Consider the following 20,782-nt stretch of genomic DNA (forward strand, 5'->3'; position numbering starts at 1 on the left):
CAGCCTCCCTCTTATGCCCGCAGGACCCACATGGCCTGGATGGGGCTGTGGAGGTGGGGTACTGGCTTGAGAGCTCAGCAGGCTCCCCAGCCCAAGTGAGCCAGGCGATCACCCTCTGCTCCTCTCCTTCTCTTCCCAGAGAGTCCCTCCCTCGTGCCTCTCCTGATCTCCCTGACCTCAGGGGCACAGATCCTGTCTGACCTCCACTTCTCCCCCCTCAGTCCCCCTACTTCCTACCGGTTTACTTTGGGGTTCCTACTATCTCCTTGGGCGTTAGTGTCCCCCACCAGCGGCCGGCAGGCACACTAGTTGTGGGGAGAAGCTAACTGTGTCTTCCCACACCACCATCTTGACTCTGCCTAGTTCACTTTTAATAGCTCTGATAACAAAGCTGCCTTTTATGTTTTTGACGGCTAGTTTGAGCAAGTAGAGTTTGGGATACACTTTGAAGGTAGCTCTATCAAGTGGCATTTCTAATATTACCTTCTTTATCACTGAATTTTATGACTAAATAATTGGAATCGTCTTGTTAATTTAGAAAATTCTTTATAAGGTAGAAAGGTTTTATCAGTTTTGCTGAAAAAGTGTCTTAATTTTCATGCAGCCTAAAAACAGGGATTAGTGTTTATTAATTTAGGAAATGGCTGCTGTATGTCAAACCTTGGTGAGAATGTTAAAAAATAAACTGCCTCCCACCTTCAAAACTTGTGATGAAGGAAGACCAGGTTATGGTCAGACTTATCATTGACCAGAAATAAATGGAAGAAAAGAAAGCCCAAACTGAAACCTTTGTGACTACTTTCATCTATCTCTACTCTGATTTTCCTGTACCTTTACCTAAAAATTTTTTTTTTACCTTTTCTGTGACTTACTTTTTTACTGTTTTATTTTGTTGTTTGTATTTATTTCCTGTATTTATCTTTCCTATTATTGTATGTCAAAATGGTTAGCTTCTGTAGCAGTTTATTTATTTTAGGGTGTCTTCAAGTTATCTTGAGAGGTACTTCAAAAGAAACTAATTTTAATATTTAAAATACATGCCACAAAGTATTTGGGAAGGAAAGTTGGATTAAGAGAATGTGTGATTTAACTTACGACAGTGGAATTAGAATTCATGGACTGTGAATTATCTCTGCCCTACAGGAAAGGGCCTATCTTTTTTTATTGGGTAACGAATGCTTAGGCAGTTAATAAATTGACCAAACGGTGGAAAAACATAAAGTAGATTGGATCTGCAAGCTTTGGGATACTTACTCTGAGTCAGAAGTCAAATTTTAAGAGAGTGGCCAATTTCTTACCTTTTTAAAAAACATATTGGGTAAGCAGTATTCATTCTTATATTATAATCTATTACTGTGCTTTTTGGTGAGGGGAAGTACCGCTCATTTTTCTGCCCTTTCTTCTTTGTATTTTAAAGGTGGAATTCAGGGAACAAGAGCAGAAGAAATTTAACATTTATCATTTTGTGATTTTTTAAAAAATCTTTTTCCTCAGGTGACAGTTAACAAATGCATTCTTTAAAAGTTACTGTTCTTTTTTCAGAGTGATATGTTAAAATTATAAGTTTGTTTTGTCAGACATAGTTATGGTCCATATTTTCTTTTTCTTATATATTGCATGATTGGAATTATGGGAATCTTAGATAAACATTGTGTTGCGAATGCGAATGATAGCAGTTTACGATAGCAATGATACAGTTTAGATTTTCATTTAAAGAATTTCTGCTTTTGATTTTTTTATTAGTGCAAAGCAGCTGGTCCGAGGAGAACCCAATGTTTCGTATATCTGTTCTCGGTACTATAGGGCACCAGAGTTGATCTTTGGAGCCACTGATTATACCTCTAGTATAGGTAAGTAATAGACCCAAATATAATGGCTTGTAATTATTTATTGCATCTTGTTTTTAGTAATTTAGTATTACTAATCTGTTCTTAAATATAAATATGCCTTGAAATATATTTCTTCTTAAAGATTGATATGCAAAAATGTATAGAATTTAAGATATATTTATTATTCTACTTTTACGTTTCTTGCATTATAAGCTACTCCTTTGTGATTTCTTTAGGAGTACAGTTATTTTTAACTTAAAATTGTAAATAAATTCTAAGTATACCTTTTCTAACTTAAAAAAAGAAATTCCCCTGAAATATTCCCTTCTGAGCTTGATCACCAGTTGGAGAATTTGCATCAATTAAGTTTATGATTAAAGTGGTAGGATGACCATATTACTGATACTCCTGCTGTGCTGTCTCAGTTGGTTATTTAAGTCTGCTCAAAAGGAACAATCTGATTTTTTCATTAGTAGTTTGGACAAACCCACCAATTCTGTAGAATTTGTCACCAAAGATCTTTAATGATAGAAGGAATTGAATAGAGACAGTTTGCTTCATTCTTTATTGACCTCCTCTTCTACCTCATTTTAGCCCACTAGTAGTAGTGCACATACAGAGTATGATCAGTTGGACATGAATAGGAAGCTAAGAAAGGAGCAACCTTAGGGTGGCATGCAGGTGGAGGTCAACTTTATTTTATTGTTATATATTGCTTCTGAAGAGAATTCCTTGGTCCAAAAGCATACAAATACAAAACAAACAAACAAAAAAATAAATGCGGTTTGCCTCTTTTATTTATTTATTTTTTATTAATTTATTTTATTTTTGGCTGCATTGGGTCTTCATTGCTGCATGCGGGCTTTCTTTAGTTGGAGCGAGTAGGGGCTACTCTTCGTTGCAGTGCGTGTGCTTCTCATTGCGGTGGCTTCTCTTGTTGTGGAACATGGACTTGGTGTGCGGGCTTCAGCAGTTGTGGCACGTGGGCTCAGTAGTTGTGGCTCACGGGCTCTAGAGCACAGTCTCAGTAGTTGTGGCACACGGGCTTTGTTGCTCCGTGGCATGTGGGATCTTCCTGGCCCAGGGTTTGAACCTATGTCCCCTGCATTGACAGGCAGTTTCTTAACCACTGCACCTCCAGGGAAGTCCTGGTTTGCTTCTTTTAAAAAAGTCATGATCATATTACGTGACATATTAAGGCATGTTTAACATAAACCTTTAACCCTCTTAAGAGTATATTACTTCTGTAAATGTCCATGTGCCTAGCAGTTCTTTGGGAATACTTCTCACAAAAAAGGCCAGTGTAATCTGTTTCCTCTACTAGGAATCAATTTTCTGGATATTATGAGTACCTGCTTTCCAGTAGCCTCCTTTGCTTGACTAAAACCAGATTCTGACGTCCTAGGCGTAGGACTCACCATCAGCCACTGATTCATCTGGGACCTTTTGAAACCTAACAAGCCTAGATTTGGCTTTCCCTTTTAGATTTAGGATACTTGCTTCTTAAGACTCTGGAAGATTTATAAATAAACAAAAATAAATATATTTAAAAGTGTTCTAATACAAATATATTTTGGAAATATTTTTAACAATGGTATTAAAAGTGAAAGAGTAGCTGGACAAAATCAACTTGAATTTCTTAAATGAATTTTCTGTCATTATTTTTCCAAGCCAGTAAAATGTAGTCATTGGAGCAGGGATTTCCAATTCCTCTTTTTTTTTTAATTTAATTTTTATTTTATATTGGAATATAGTTGACTTACAATGTTGTGTTAGTTTCCAGTTCCTCTTGTTAGTGCATCTTACCACATCAGACTGATTAAATTATTTGTTGTCCCCATGCCATTCACCATTCTTCTCCTTCCCTACTGGTAGATAGAAAACCCAGCAATGATTTATGTTCATCTCCCTAAAACACTTGTTTGGTGATTCATACAAAACCCAGGAATCCAGAAACTGAAAATTAGCTTTTTCTTGCAGGAAGTCTTAGGTAGTGGGCTCTAAATAGACTGCCCATATAATTTATCTTCTCATTTGGTAATACTTTTAAGAGAGAAAGGGGATGCTCTTCATAATTATCCCAGGACGGTCGTCTAGACCAGGACTATCGTGGGTAAGCCAGGATGTACGCTTTATTTTTTTATTTAGTAAATTTATTTATAAATTATTAAAATTTATTAATTAAATTATTTTTTAAAGTTTTCTCTCAAGATTGAGGTTTCGGTTTTGACTTAAAAGTGAATTATATTTTATAATTTGTAAAATAAAATGTATTCTTCTCTCTTTGCATTTTAAAATATTCATATATTTAAGCACATTTTTCTGTCAGTCATATTACAAGACAAAAGTTTAACCATTTAAAGTATTAAAATTTTTTTCTCAGAAATTTTCATTGGCCTACAACCCTGTATATAGGAGATTAAACCCTTGCTTTCTGCTACTCTGTATAAGTACCTGCCAATGTGAAGAGATTGTATCACTTTGACTTATTTTTAAGTATAATAAGTAAATAATCATGTGCTATGTTTTCATTCTATAATCCCTGTCTTGGTTCTTGAAGACTTGAACATCTGCTATTTGATAATTAAATAGATATTACCCTTTATTAGAATATTCTTATTGTCCTGTTTCCTGTTTAGTAAGTTTAACACAATTTTTAAATGCATTAAGGATAGTTTGATGACTTTTCCCTCTGTTTTAGATTATACAGTCTTTTCCTTGTGATATTTCTCTGACCAAAGTAAAATTAGAAAATGTATACAGTTTAATGCAACTTAAACTACAGAGTATTAATAAGCTTTTTTTTTTTTTTTTTTCTTCAGATGTATGGTCTGCAGGCTGTGTGTTGGCTGAGCTGTTGTTAGGACAACCAATATTTCCAGGGGACAGTGGTGTGGATCAATTGGTAGAAATAATCAAGGTGAGAAGATTGAATCAGAATTTTTGAACTGGAAGGAATCTTATTGCTGTTTTCTAAGAATCCATATCTCACACACACTCATGAAAAACTGAGGAAATGGAGAACGTGATCTAAGATCACATAGCAAGTTCAGCTGTGGAAGAAGTATAAGAACCCAGCTTTTGCTTTCTAATTGAGTTATTCTTTTGTTATGTGATACTAGAAAAGCTATTTTGGCTATCTGATGCAAGAAAGGGATATATCTGTTATTTAAAGTACTTAAAAGCAATAGATCACTAAAATGTATATAAACTGAATAAAAACCCAAGCTATGTCTGTTTTTGCTCACCATGTGCTCTCTGCTCATAATACTCTGCTGAGCACATAGGAGATGCTTGTATTTAGTCAATATTTAAATATTTATAAAATGAAAAAGTGAGTATATATGACTAGATCACTTGATAGAAGCAGAATTTTTACTTATAATTTAAGTAAGTTTTTACTTATAAATTTACTTATAATTTTATTTATTAGGTCGGTCAACACCTTTATTAACAACATCAGATCCAAAGTATTATTATTTTGGAATTCATACTGTCTCTTAAGAACAGCAGCACTGACATTTTAAAGTTTTTAATACTTGAGATTTTAAATAAGTTCTCACCTCCCCCCCCTTTAGTAATATCTAGTGTCTCTGTATTTAGACCACTAGATTGGTTGATTCTAAGGTTATAGTTTGTCCAAAGCAACAACACCTACTGTCTATTAGGCTTTATTCTTGATTTTCCAAATGTTTCACAGAAGTGGAAAATTGAAAATCTCCTTAGAGGTTATGTAGTCCAATTCTCCATCCAATGAAAGAACCTTCTTAGTTACATTCCTGACAGATGATTTTTCAGTGTTTTCTTGAATACTTCCAGCATCAGGTTGCTACTTTGGAATGCAGCCTGTTTTGTATCTGGACAGCTTGAATTTAGTTTTTATTGTGCTGAACCTCAGCAGCTTATTTATTTATTTATTTATTTATTTAAAAAAATTTTGTATTTTATATTGGAGTATAGTTGATTAACAATGTTGTGTTAGTTTCAAGTGTACAGCAACGTGATTCAGTTATACATATACATTATCTATTTTTCTAAATCTTTTCCCATTTAGGTTATTACAGAGTATTGAGCAGGGTTCCCTATGCTATTCAGTACGTCCTTATTGGTTCTCAGTAGCTTTTTGTAGTTATACACAGGATGGTGATTAAGTTATTTTAAAATCCTTGTACTTAATTTATAAGAATATGTTACTTTTTTTTTTTTTTTTTTTTTTGCGGTATGCGGGCCTCTCACTGTTGTGGCCTCTCCCGTTGTGGAGCACAGGCTCCAGACGCGCAGGCTCAGTGGCCATGGCTCATGGGTCCAGCCGCTACGCGGCATGTGGGATCTTCCCGGACCAGGGCACGAACCCGTGTCCCCTGCATCGGCAGGCGGACTTTCAACTACTGCGCCACCAGGGAGGCCCAGAATATATTACTTTTGATAAAATGATTTTGCTAGGTATCAGTGTATACAAGTGTGGTTGAAAACACCCATGTGTAATCAAGAATCTTCCTTACTATCTATATAATTTCTTATGATTTGCACTTGAGATCACTGGTATTTTGCTGTCTTTTTGTAGTAACCATCTTTTAGTTTCAAATTGAAGCTTTAAACTTAGTTCAACAGATCTCCTTCCTTCCTGATTCCCATACTACACTCAGATCTAAGTTCAGATAGTTTGATTTCCTTGTTTCCTAAACGCCTATGTATTCTTCATTATTATTCAAATTAGTATTCTAATACAGGAGTTGGCAAACTTTCTATAAAGGGCTAGATAAAATATTTTAGGCTTCGTGGGCTAAAATGAAAGTTAGGGATGTCTGAGATATATTGGATTGGGCAAAAAGTTTGTTCAGTTACTGAACACATTGTTCAGTAAAGTTCTTCATGAAAATGAAAAATGTGTCTTTTATTAGTACTTAAAACCGAACGAACTTTTTGGCCAACTCAATATAACAAAATTTCCACATATTTTTCATTGATGAAATTCAAGTCTACTAATTAGAGGAATGGATTTCTTTTGAGGGGGCTATAACATTTCTCTTAATTGGGGTTCAAAGTCAGTGTTTCGTATCATCAAATTGATTGCAAATGTTTATCTGTAAAATCAATTCTTAGTTCCTGGGCCCTTCCTACATAAACAGAGATTGGGCCATAGTTTGCTGACCCTTAGTCAGTACAACCATTCAGCATTTCTTCTATCCCCAGGCTTTCAGTTGTACTTGAGTTTACCATACTACAATTCTCCTGGCGTATTGATATCCTATTTGTCATATATGTTTAGCTTATTAGAACTGCATCATTTCTCTACTGATTATAGTTTAGAACTGTGTGATGGTTTATTCTTTGTCATTAATTTTAATGAATTCATACAGGACACAAACGAAATTGCTTAGGAAGCTAAACTGAATATCTGTGATAAATCCTATATCTCATATCTTATACACCTTTAAGTCCAGAACTTATTTCACCACTTCTTGTCAGTCCTTGTAATTCAGTTTTCTACTAATATTGGTCTGTGCTTATTTAATTTTAGTAGAAACTGTCAATTTGTTATTGATGGTTTAAGATTTCATTTTTATATAGGGCTTATTTGTTGCAAGTTTGTCCATGATTAATTTGTTGTAGTAGGCCATCTCTAAAACAAAACACTCTTTTCATTTTTATGTTATCTTGTCATCTTGCATTTATATGTAGTCATCACCTACTGAAGTTCCAAGATCACTTTCTATAGATGTTTTGAAGATGATATAATGGAGTTAACATCCCAGGACAGTTTGAGATATCAAGCTTCTCAGTCCCTTTTGCAGTTTTAAGCAATACTACCCAGGATAAATGATACATCAGTATTAGTTTACCACCCATTTGGTGACCTAAAGTTATACATTATACTAAGGTTAATTAATAGACATTGTGTTGGAGTGTGTGTGTATGTGTGTATAGTATAGCTCTAAATCTTATTGCATGGAGGTTAATAAACTTTGTAGAGATTTTGTGTGTTTAAGTTAGCTCTAAGTCTTGTTGATCCTGTCTGTGTACTTTACATGTTGAATATCTGTGATGTTTCATTGAAATAAGAACTCTTAACTAATTCTGATATAACTGTTCCAGTTTTCCTGATCTAAGTTGTATGTCAGAAAAGAGTTATATAGGTTAGCTTTCAAAGTTAAATGTATTAAGACATTTTACATTTTAAGCAAATATTGTCATTTCTGCTAATCAGGACTTCAAGAATAGATTTGAGTTTTCCGTGAAAAGTGGTCTCACAGTTGCCCAACTCAAGTCTCAGTTTTTTTGAGATGTTAGGCATGCACCCTTAGTCCTTTTGGTAACTAGGGAATCTATGTTACTGTTCCTTTCTGCTCTTTTCATTTTCTCTCTTGAAAGCCTCATGGGTATTCCTCTGGAGTAACTGGAGGTAGCTGACGCAGCCCCCCCACACCCCTGCCCCCGGTACGATAGGTACTCTTCTCTCTGATTTTGAGTTTATGCAAAAAGTGAACAATCGTACAGCAAACTTCATAAATTATAAATGGTAGAATTACCTAATTATTTTATAAACTTTCTGAGCAGGGACTTTCTTTTATTGTTGTGTTTTAATATCCAAGGACACCAAAATAGTTTTCAGTAAGTGTTTAAATTGAATTAATCTACTAGATCATTGTTCATTCATGAATTTGGAATTACCTGGGAATTAATAAGAAAAGTTAGTGTGATTGTTGTTGTATATGTTGTTTACTAAATTTTATTGGCTTGGACGTCCATGCCAATAATTTACAGAATGAGTAACACAGAGTATTATTTAAGCTGAGCTAACTTAGCTTAACCTTAACCTCCCTACTTACCCTCAAATAAGGCTTTTGAAAAATATTTAGAATAAAATTAAAATACATCTTCAGAGTAAGTTAAAAGTGTAAGGCAGAATGGAATAGAAAGTCATGAGAAATCATTTTTAAGCATGAAAAACACTTAGCTTTCTGAAGTTGATTTCATACATAGGATTATCAGATCAGAATCTCATTATGCCGGTTAATCTCTGAGTATTAAAAAGTGCTTGGATTTTCAAAGCATTTGTAAACAGAGAGATTCTGTTTGGGGCTTCTCAGATAATAAGATTTTTTTTCTTAAATTCTTCCTTAACAGTACTAGTTAAAATACCCTTAAGGAATATTTGATGTGGTTTCAGATACCTGGATAAAGATAAAACATTTTGGGATAACATCAGTCAGGAATTTCACAAACCATAGGTTCAGTGATATAGCATTGTCCTTTGACACCTCTGCCATAAGTCATAGCAGTGGGGTTAAAGAATCTTTTGAAGACTTGGAAAAGGTAGTAGTTTTTAATATGATTACTTTTTTATAATTATATATGCTATAATTTTATATGCTTAATGCAGAAAATATACCCAGACACAAATGCAAAGAAAAGAACAAAAGTAATCACTTTCTGTTCTGGTACATCATGAAAAATAACTTCTGTGAATATTTTTATACACTTTTCTATGCATATGTATGTTAAAACAAAAGTGCCATCTGTTTTGTAGACTTTTTTTTACTAAATAATTAAATGTATTTCTCATGTGAAGAAGTGTATGTTGACTAAGTGATTTTTTTAATGACTGCATAGATTCTATTGTAGGTTCTATTCTGAATTACATAATTGATTCTGAAAAGAATAATATAAAGTGGTAAACTATTGCTTTTGAAGAGAAATTCCATATTTAGCTTCTCAAAGATTTGATCATTAACTTCCTTATATAAATGACAGATGTCCCCAAAATTCCCCAGATGGATTGAAGTTGAAGCAGTCTAGGAAATTCTGGACCTGGGAATGCTGTAGGTTTTACTAATAGTTTCTTTTCCCCCTCCAAATTTTAAAATGTAAATTTCAAGTAAGGAAAGGCAAGCTTCAGTCCAGAGTTGAATTTTTGGATTAAAATATCACAAAACTTAATATTTGAAAGAAACCAACCATTTTGTAGGATTTCAAGTTTTAAATGTAATAATGTTCCTAGAGATATACTTTGATTTATTCCGTAAACATTTACTTGTGCTTTGTAATAATATGACCCTTTCTTTCTAATGGAAGAGTTTTAAAGGCAGAAGTAGAGTCCACCTCTAGATGATAGAATTTCTCTATAGCTTTCATAACTGTAGTAACTAGCCTTTTAAATTTGGATATATCTCTTTTAGAAAAACATGACATTAAACATGTAGATCGTTTTTTCTTTAATTTTTTATTTTTATAGTTGATTTACAACATTGTGTTAGTTTCTGGTGTACGGCAGAGTGATTCAGGTATACATATATATGCATATCCTTTCATGTTCTTTTCCATTATAGTTTATTACAGGATATTGAATATAGTTCCCTGTGCTATACAGTAGAACCTTATTTATCTATTTTATATATAGTAGTTCGTATCTGCTAATCCCAGACTCCTCATTTCTCTCTCCCCCATTGGTAACCTTACCTCTTTGGTAACCATAAGTTTGTTTTCTGTGTCTGTGAGTCTGTTTCTGTTCGTAAATAAGTTCATTTCTGTCATATTTTAGATTTCACATATAAGTGATATCATATGATATTTGTCTTTCTCTTTTTGACTTACTTCACTTAGTATGATGATCTCTAGGTCCATCCATGTTGCTGCAAATGGCACTACTTCATTCCTTTTATGGCTGAGTAGTATTGTTTTTTGCGTGTGTATATACGTACACCATATCTTCCACATCTTTTTTATCAATTTATCTGTTGATTCCATGTCTTGGCTGTTGTAAATAGCCAAGGTTGCTTCCATGTCTTGGCTGTTGTAAATAGTCCTGATATGAACATTGGGGTGCAAAACATACTTAAATAATTTGTTATAAGGCAATTAAAATTACATAATTTCCCTTTTAAAACAACTTTACTAAGCTATTGTTTAATTTCCTCTTAGCAATAATTCAATTTAGATATTTGTGTAGATGGCTCTTACACAGGTAAGAGCTAGTAAAATCTTTAGCAGAAACTTCAGAAATTTGAAAGTAAAAAACAGATCCAAATAATCTTTTGATTATGTTATTATAGCTAAGTTAAGTGGACTTCATTTCTTGTGACGCCTATCAGTAGAAAAAGATTTAGCAGTGGAGAGTGGGATTAAGGAGAGAGAGGGGAAAAGGAGGATTTTCACTTTTTACTGTCTGTGATGTTGATTTTTTTTTTAAACAATCAGCTTTTTGAAATCCCAGAAACTATGAAAAAAATAGATGTTTTCAGTTGTTTTGTGCCAGAATCTTTTGTTAGGAAACAAATAAAAATAGTTACATAGAGTTAAGAGAGCTGCATTTTATTACAAATGTCTGTCTAAATCATTGTTTTCCTGGTCTTCCAGTTTGACTGATGGCTCTTTGCAGTATAATTTATAGACAAATAGATCAGTGATTATCTGGCCCCTCAGAAGTCTACATTTTCGAATATTGGTAAAATACTGCTAATTATAAAAGCTACCACTCAGTGAGAACTTCCTCTGAACCAGGCACTGGGCTAAGCACTTTACATATATTACCACATTTAATCCTTACCTTAATCCTAGAAGGATGATAATGACAAAGATGAGTACCACTACTGTTATCTGGGAGGGGTTGGGTGGTAGGAAAATCCTGTCTGATTCATCTTTAGCTAAATTGGTGTCCTCTATTCATGGTATTTTGTAGCTCTGGGGAAAACAATATGATACTTAATGTCAACTTGTTGTCTAGAACCCATTAATTTAGTATATTTTTAAATATATTTATTTATTTTTGGCTGCACTGAGTCTTCGTTGCTGCACACGGGCTTTCTCTAGTTGCGGCGAGCGGGGGCTACTCTTCGTTGAGGTGTGCAGGCTTCTTATTGAGGTCGCTTCTCTTGCTGCGGAGCATGGGCTCTAGGCGTGCGGGCTTCAGTAGTTGTGGTACGCGGGCTCAGTAGTTGTGGCTCACGGGCTCTAGAGCGCAGGCTCAGTAGTTGTGGCACACGGGTTTAGTTGCCCCGCGGCATGTGGGGTCTTCCCGGACCAGGGCTCGAACCTGTGTCCCTTGCATTGGCAGGCGGATTCTTAACCACTGCGCCACCAGGGAAGTCCCTGAATTTAGTATTTTTAAAGTATGACCACAAAATAAAGGAAACAGCCCCTAAATCTTATTGTAATGAATATACGAAATCAGTTTGTGATGTCTTTGGACTAGATTTAGTTGTGCTTCATCTAAAGCAATCAAGGTTGTAATAGTGGATTCCTTGCTTTCAAGTACAGCTCAGTGTCATTTTCATCATCTTTGTTTAGCTAATAGTTTAGCTTTCAGTTATCTCCGTATTATGAGTTGTTTAGCACCTGTGTGTGCACTCTCTCCTGGCTTAAAATTTTCACCATTAAACAGTCTTTCAGACAGAGGTCTCAGATATTAACTAAATCAGAATTTAATAAGTATAAAATACTTTTTTTCCTAAGTTTTTTGACGGATCCCTGACGTATCTTTGCTAACATGCATTTGGAGCTTAATCATATGTTACCTGGTGATATTTCTTGTGCTGTCATATCATAGAGCTCTTGCGTTGTTAACAGACTGCAGGGACAGCATATTAAACTTAGTTCTCTCTCCTTTTTCCACTCTCCGTAACAAGTAAGCACACCCCATTACACATTGTGGTACACATTTTTACTTGTAATGTATCATTATAATATGCAATATATAAAAAAAATTTTATTGCTTTTTTCATTCTTGTATTATTTGTTTAAATGTTTCTATGTTTATTACTGACTAGAGCAGCAACTTTTAGTAGCTTTTGGATCATGGACCTCTTTGAAAATCTGTTCATAGCAATGGACTCTCCCCCAGAAAAATGCAGTCATGCCAGAGTTTTGCATATGATATCAGGTGAACTTTGGACTTTCTGAAGCTCATCCAGAATCCCTAGCTTAAATATGCCTATACTAGTACAAGGAACTATGGTTACAATTTATAGTAACCACCTGCAGTATAAATATTATGTACATAATGTCAACGTTTTAAAAATAAGTGAATGAGGGCTTCCCTGGTGGGACAGTGGTTGAGAGTCCACCTGCCGATGCAGGGGACACGGGTTCGTGCCCCGATCCAGGAAGATCCCACATGCCGCGGAGCGGCTGGGCCTGTGAGCCATGGCCGCTGAACCTGCGTGTCCGGAGCCTGTGCTCCGCAACGGGAGAGGCCACAACAGTGAGGGGCCCATGTACCGCAAAAAAATAAATAAATAAAAAATAAAATAAAATAAAAGTAAAAATAAGTGAATGAGTAAATGAGTATTAGAACAATCATTTTAATGTAAAACTCCTCAGCTACATCTTTACATTAATATGTTGTACATAGACCAGAAGAAACATCAAGTTGTAAGTAACTACTATGAAATTTTACTGACTCTACAGTAATACTAATACTTGGTTAAATCTCTGTGCGCTTATATGTAAGTGTGCCCAGGCACAGAGAAGTCGTTTTCTGGCAATGTGGTATAGTTTAGCTTTTGACTTGAGAATAATGACATCCATTTGAAATCTTTAATTTCCCCAAAACAAGCAGTATAAAATGATTTACTAAGTTGCCAGGATATGTTTTATTTATGCAAAGAAACTTTTTTCACACAGACCTAAGTTTCATGACATTGTGACCTCAAAACTGTTGTACTGATAATTACATTTTACAACCCGAATTACTCTTTGTGGGATATGATACACTTCATGTGTCAACTGCAGATTCTTCCGCATGGTTGCATTTTGAGTTCTTTGGTGTGTTTGCTTAATTTCAGGGTCCAATATAAAGAAACAATGGAATCTTGTAGAGGGGCATTTATTTTGTTAAAAGCATACTGATTGATATTTCATATTTATAAAACATAATTTTTATATTATTGATACATATATAATAGAAGGAAAACATGAAGAAAATCTTGGCATGTGGTGCTATGAAGAGCTATAGTGTTAATGATTCTCAAAAGAAGCAAAAGCTGGGTGATGTGTGTATAAAATGTTTACGTGTCTCAAAGCGGAGTGTGATTTTTAAAAGTTTGGGAAATACAGTGAGGTTTTTTTGTTTTTCTTTTTAACCAAAGAGATTCTAATCCCACCCCTAGCCCCTTTTCTCTTTTGTACTCCTACCTTGAGCATACCACTATGGCTGAGATTCACCTAGGAAAAAAAAGGCCTTTGACTCCTGTGAATATGTATTAACCAAGAATGACTTTTTTACTTTATGTTGAATAATTTCAATAATCAAAACAGTAATCACCTTTTTCGGGGGGAATGAGGGTACTTGTTGCCAAATATAAAATTTTATTCAGGAAGAAAAAATGAGAGTCAAAACAATCTTTAAAAAAAAGAGTAAAGTCATACTTCCCATTTTTGAAACTTACTATACAGCTGCAGCAATCAAGACAGTGCATATACAATGGAATATTATTCAGCCAGAAGAAAGAAGGAAATTCTGCCATATGTGACAACATGGATGGACCTTAGGGCATTGTGCTAAATGAAATAAGCCAGAGAGAGAAAGACAACTACTGCATGGTATTCCATGTATGTAGAATCTAAAAAGAAAAGAAAAGAGTCAAGTCATAGAAACAGAGAGTAGAAAAGTGGTCACCAGGGACTTAGGGAGGTGGAGGAAATGAGGAGAGGTTGGTAAAAGAGGACAGACTTTATAAGATGAATAAGGTCTGAGGATCTGATGTAAAACATGGTGGCTATAGTTGATAACACTATTAAATGTTCTCACCAAAAGAAGGAAGGAGGGAAGGAAGGGAAGAAAGTGTGAGGTGATGAATATGTTAATGAACTAGATGGTGGAAATCCTTTATATGTATATAAAATCACAACTGTGTACATTTTGTATGTCTTACAATTTTGTCAGTTAAACCTCAAGAAAGGGTTGGGGGAAGTATAGTACTGACATGAGTGTAGGCATGTAGATCAATGGAGTAGAATTGAGAGTCTAGAAATAAACCTTTACATTTATGGTCTGTTGACCTTTGACAAGGGCAGTTCAACAGGGAAACAATAGTCTTTTTAACAAATGATATTTGGGCAACTGGCTATCCATATGCAAAAGAATGAAGTTGGACACCTACCTCTTACACCGTATACAAAAATTAACTCAAAATGGATAGACCTAAACATAAGAGCCAAGACTATAAAACTCTTAGAAAGAAACATGGGTGTAAATCTTTGTGACTTTCAATTAGGCAGTGACTTTTTAGATATGGCACAAAAAGCACAAGTGACAGTAGAAAAAACAGATACATTGAACTTCATCAAAATTTTAAAAATTGTGTTTCAAAGGACACCATCCAGAAAATTAAAAGACAGCACACAGAATGGGAGAAAATTTTTGCAAATCATATATATGATAAAGGACTTGTATCCAGAATAAGGAACTCTTACAGCTCAATGATAAAAAGACAGCCCAATAGAAAAATGGGCAAAGGATCCAAATAACATTTCTCGAAAGAAGACGTACAAATGACTAGTAGGCACACATACACAAAAAAGATGCTCAACATTGTTAGTCATTAGAGAAATGCAAATCAATACCATAATGAATACTACATCACATTCATCAGGATGGCTAAAATAAAGACAGACAATAACTAGTATTGGTAAGGATGTGGAGAAATTGAAATCTTCATACATTGCTGGAGGGATTGTAAAATGGTGTGAACAAAAAATGGTTTGACACTTCCTCAAAATACTAAACATAGAGTTACCATATGACCCGGCAATTCCATTCATAGGAATGAATTGAAAATATTTATCCACATAAAAACTTGCACATAAATGTTCATAGCAACATTATTTATAGCCAAAAAGTAGAAATGTTTCAAACATCCATCAGTTGATGAATGGATAAAGAAAATGTCAGACACAAAAGACCACATGTTAATGTGATTCCATTTATGTGAAATGTCCAGAATAAGCAGATCTGTAGAGACAGAAAGTAGATTAGTGGTTGCCAGGAATTGGGGAGAGTGGAAATGGGAGTGACTGCTTATGGGTGCAGGGTTTCATTTTGGGGTGATGAACATGTTCTAAAATTAGATAGCAGTTGTTAAAGGGGTGAATTTCATAATATATGGTATATCTGAAAGATTTTTGTTCTGAAGACAAGAGTGATGGCATCTGCCTACAGAACTTTTGATCAGGTCGTGTTGCTGTTTCCACCATATTTTAAGAAAGGCAATAAACTCTGACCATAGTTTTGCAAAGGACTCAGATCAAGTTAAGTGACAGATGGCACAGGATTAAATGGAGTACAGCATGGACACATAAAGGGACCCTCCTGTACTAGTTTATCCCCTCTAGGCTGAGAAAATACTTCAGCCAAATTGTTTAGTTGTGTTCAAATAACATGACAACTTGATGCTCTTTTCTTCACAGATGTTCCTAATGGGATTTTAAGATTTGTATTGCTGCACTTTTTTGCCGGGGAAGGGGTGGGTGGTGGTTCCTTGCCTTTTGGAAATCAGTGGAGAACCCTGAGAAGGAAACATTGCATACACCACCAAAAAAAAAAAAATTCTTATACCAAAATTTCACTCATATATTGTAAGAAAGAGGTAGATAGAAACTGGATAAAAATCTGTGTGTGTTGAGAGTTAAGTATTTTGGCTACCTACAGAGGACATAGCATTTTATATCAATCCTGTGGAAGTGAAAATGTGTAGAAATGATTCCAGTGTCAATAGAGTACTAATATTTTGAAATAGAATAGCTCAGTGACATCTTTTCTAGTTTTCTAATTAGAGAAATTTGTTACATTTATGATATAGGCAGCCAACTTGACAGTTATGCAATTTGAATAAACATTTCTTTTATGCAGAAAGGAAATAAAGATGTTTAATTATTCAGCCATGTCACACATAATCTCTTTTCCTTCTGTGTTACACAGTTTTTATCTGCTTATTTAAAAAGCTTTGATTGAATTCATTATGTATAGCCTGGGTCATGTATCCTTTTAGTCTTTCAGGGTACATACCACTAAATCAACAACATGTTGATTTAGTGAACTATCTGGGCTAGAACATCGAGGGTCTTTGCCCTCAAGGAGTTCAGAGACTCATTGAGGGGAGGAAGGGAACAAATGAGGGCAATAAAGTAAGGCAGGTATGATCCCAGAAGTCTGAGCAGAGTACAAAGGCAGGAGCATTCTATTTGGAGGTAAATCCTATCTGGAAAGACTTCATATAAGAGGTAACTCTTGAGCTGACTCTTGAAACCATTCACCATTTAGTGAAAGGACGAGAATGGAGGACATACATGCCAATTTGGACAAGGATGCTTAGTGAAGTCAGGTCTATTGTGTGTTGCTTTATGGTTTGAGCTTAAGGTTCTGAATGGTGGGGATAGAATATGAGTTTACCAGGAGAGAGAAGGCTGGAGCTGTGGGCAGTGGCCAGAACACATTAGTATGTAAGCAGCTGGAAGCCACTGTAGGATTTTAAGCAGAGGAGTAACAGATTTCTAATAGAATTTCTTTTATTTCACGTTTGCTTTAAAGGCTGCACGTACAGCTCTATTGCTAAAGTTTGGCGACCTCTGGTGTTGAGCCATTAAAACGCAAAGCTGTGAAAGAAATGTATTTCAGAGCTCTTGTCAGATGATTCTTGGCTGTGTTTTATTTCTTTGAAGACATAAATCGTAATTCCTGACTTGATATTTATTGGTGTTAGCTAAGTTTGCAACTAAATATATGAAAAAAATGTTAAAACAAGCATGATGGGACTGGGTACAAATGAAATGATTGATTTAATCATAAGGGATGAACAGCATCCCCAAAGGGTTGTGACAGGCTAATCTCTGGTACTTTGAGTCTTTCCACCACCTACTCCACATGATGTTCTAGGACAATGGACTTAAAAAATGCTCTTTTGCAATAAATGGAAAGATCTTATTCTAATAACAGATAACTCAGAGTACACACTTTCCAATGGTGTGATAATTTTGAACGTCCGCCCCTTATATTGTGTGAGAGAGATACTTACAGAAAAGTGCATAAAACATTACATGTAGTTTCGTTTCCTTTAAGTTGTGGGGGACTCAGTTTTTAGGAAATCCAGGAATAATAATTATTTTTTAAGTGTACCCTTAGTCTAAAAGTTTTGGAAAAAAATTACTTTTCCACCTCTTAATATTTGGTGGAATCCTAAGACTTGTTTTGTGTCTGAAGTGATGAAGTCCACATCAAACATGCTTTTTCTTAATCTATAAAATGAAAAAGTTTAAGTATATGATTTCAGAGTTTCCAAATATAAATCAGCTGAAATAAATCAGGCGGAAATACACTCTGAACCTAATAGAAACAACATAAAACTTAAAGATATACTCAGAAGTAGAAATGGGATAGTTGATGTATTTAAATGTTTTATATTTGTGGTATTGATTACAGATGGTGATGCATTCAGAATCTTGCTCTTCATAATCTGTCACTTATTTACCTTTTAGCCTTTAATGTTGCCATCCATCCATTTTCTAATCCTTATTTTCTGTTAGCACTCAACTGTTAACAGTTATCCAGATCATGCTGTTCTCCACTTGGTACCTAGAGCGCATAGAGTGTGCATCTGACTCGCTTGCTTCCTAGATTCCTTAAGTAAAATTAGCTCTTGCCTCTCCTTTCAGAATCCTTTCCTGAATCTTTTCCTTACTTCAGTGCATTGTTAGCACTTTCACCTTAGACATTATCTGTGCTTATTTTGTTGTACTGATCTTGGCTATTTGAACTTGATTTATAATGTACAAGTCTCTCTGCCCTCGAGCTCCTTGAGCATAGGAACTTTGTTGAGTGAGTGACTTAAGGAGGCTGAAAAAATTTTTTAAATGCCTCTCAATTATGTCTAACCTTTGCATTCTTACATTCCTTTGCATCTTAACTCATACCTTTGCTTTCTTAAAGACTAAACATACTGTATATAAAATAATTCTGATTTTAGGGTTTGACAGACTCTGATAACTTTTAATGCTAACCTTAAGATAGCAACAGAAGAAGGATAAACATGGTTGTATTTAGGGTAGTAACGTCATCACAAATTACATAATGGTCTGTTTTTTACTTTTTAAATTAATTTCATAGAGATGTTAATTTACATACAATAAAACGTAGCAACTTTAAGTGTACAGTTTAACGAGTTTTGACAAACATATAACCACTATCCTGGTCAAGGTTTAGAACATTTACATCACCCCAAAAAATGGGGTGACCAAATGTCCCAATTTGCCCAGGACTGAGGGATTTGTCAAGATAGTAGTCCCAGGTAAACTGGGACAGTTGATCACCCTGTTTGTATACCTTTGCAGTCTCCCATCTTCTATTTCAGGTTACCATAGGTCTGCTTTCTGTCACTGATGATTAGTTTTTCCTATTCCAGAATTTCATATGAATGGAATCATATAGTATATGTATGTTTTTATATCTGGCTTCTTTAGCTCAACATCATGTTTTTGAGACTCATCCATCTTTTTATTTGTATTACCTGTTTATTCTGTTTTATGCTTAGTTGTATTCTATGCATATACCACAATTTGTTTATCCATTCACTTGTGGATGGGCATTTGACTTGTTTCTTTGTTTTGGCTATTATGAATAAAGTTTCTGTGTTTGTTTATAAATATTTCTGCAGACATGTGTTTACATTTCTCTTCAATAAAGAGCTAGGACTGAAATTGCTGGTCATATGATAAGTGTATGTAAACTTTGTAAGAAATCATCAAACTGTTTTCCAAAGCAGTTTCACTATTTTTCACTCCCACCAGCAGTGTATGAGAGTTCCAGCGGTTTACATTCTTACCAACATATGGTATTCATAATAATTTTAAGTTTAGTCTTAAAATTGCTTTTATCATTAGGAAATGTCCCTCTTTGTTTTTGTTTCATTTCCTTGTCCTGAAGTCTACAATTTTCTGATATTAATGTAATAAGCACTCCATCCTTCTTATGATTAGTGTTTGCATGGTATATCTTTTTGCACTCCATCCTTCTTATGATTAGTGTTTGCATAGTATATCTTTTTGCATCCTTTTACTTTTAATATATGTGTCTTTATATTTAAAGTTCATTTCTTACAGACAGTATATACTTAGGTCTTCTTTTTTAAATTGTCTGATAATTTCTGCCTTTAATTGGAGTGTTTAGACCATTTACATTCAATGCAATTATTAATATGCTTGGATTTAAGTATTCCACCTTGATATTTGTTTTCTTTTTATTGTTCCTTCTCTCTCTCTTCTTCTCTTTTACTGCTACCTTGTGGCTTATAATGAGTGTTTTTTATTTTCCCTATTGACTTTTTAAGCTATATCACCATGTTGCATTTTTTTAGAGTTTGTTCTAAGATTGAAAATAGGCATCCTACTCTGTCACAGACTACAAATAATAATTTACCACTTTGCATATAAAGTAAGAACCTTACAACAAAGTATTTCCATTTTCCCTTCCTGTCCTTCGTGCTCTTGTTGTCAGACATTTTTTACTCCTACAATACTTTATTATTTTGCTTTAAACAGTTTTCTTCTAAAGCAATTTAAAAGCAAAGGGGAAATGTCATACATATAGCCCATATTTACCAGTTTTGGTGGTCTTTATTCCTTTGTATAGAGAGGAATGTCCATTTGGAATCCTTTTCTGTCATCCTGAAGTATTTTCTTTTAGTGAAAATCTCCTGGTGACAAACTCTCTTAGCTTTTGTTTGCCTAATAATGTCTTTTGAAGGATATTTTCACTGGATATAAAATTTCTTGGTTTCCAGTTTCTTTTTTCTTTTTTTAGAAAGATCTCTATTTTCTTCTGGCTTGCATTGTTTCTGCTAAGTCAGCTGTCATTCTTATTGTTGGCTGTATAAAATGTGTCCCTTTGTTTCGGGAAAGATTTTCCCTTTATCAGTGGCTTTTATTAGTTGATTGTGACTTGTTATGTTATTTTCTTTATTTAA

General features: G+C 34.5%; 1 protein-coding gene across 5 annotated transcripts in view; it reads left to right on the forward strand.

The window, feature by feature from the left end:
• GSK3B (glycogen synthase kinase 3 beta) overlaps positions 1–20,782 on the forward strand; it is a 197,278-nt gene that overhangs the window by 123,555 nt on the left and 52,941 nt on the right. For all 5 annotated transcript variants that reach the window (XM_067738774.1, XM_067738770.1, XM_067738772.1 and 2 more), the window contains exons 6-7: positions 1,744–1,850; positions 4,652–4,749. In XM_067738774.1, the coding sequence (XP_067594875.1) occupies positions 1,744–1,850; positions 4,652–4,749 (205 nt within the window). The remainder of the gene's footprint in view (positions 1–1,743; positions 1,851–4,651; positions 4,750–20,782) is intronic.

The sequence above is a fragment of the Pseudorca crassidens genome, chromosome 5, assembly GCF_039906515.1.
Source record: "Pseudorca crassidens isolate mPseCra1 chromosome 5, mPseCra1.hap1, whole genome shotgun sequence".
Lineage (NCBI taxonomy): Eukaryota > Metazoa > Chordata > Mammalia > Artiodactyla > Delphinidae > Pseudorca > Pseudorca crassidens.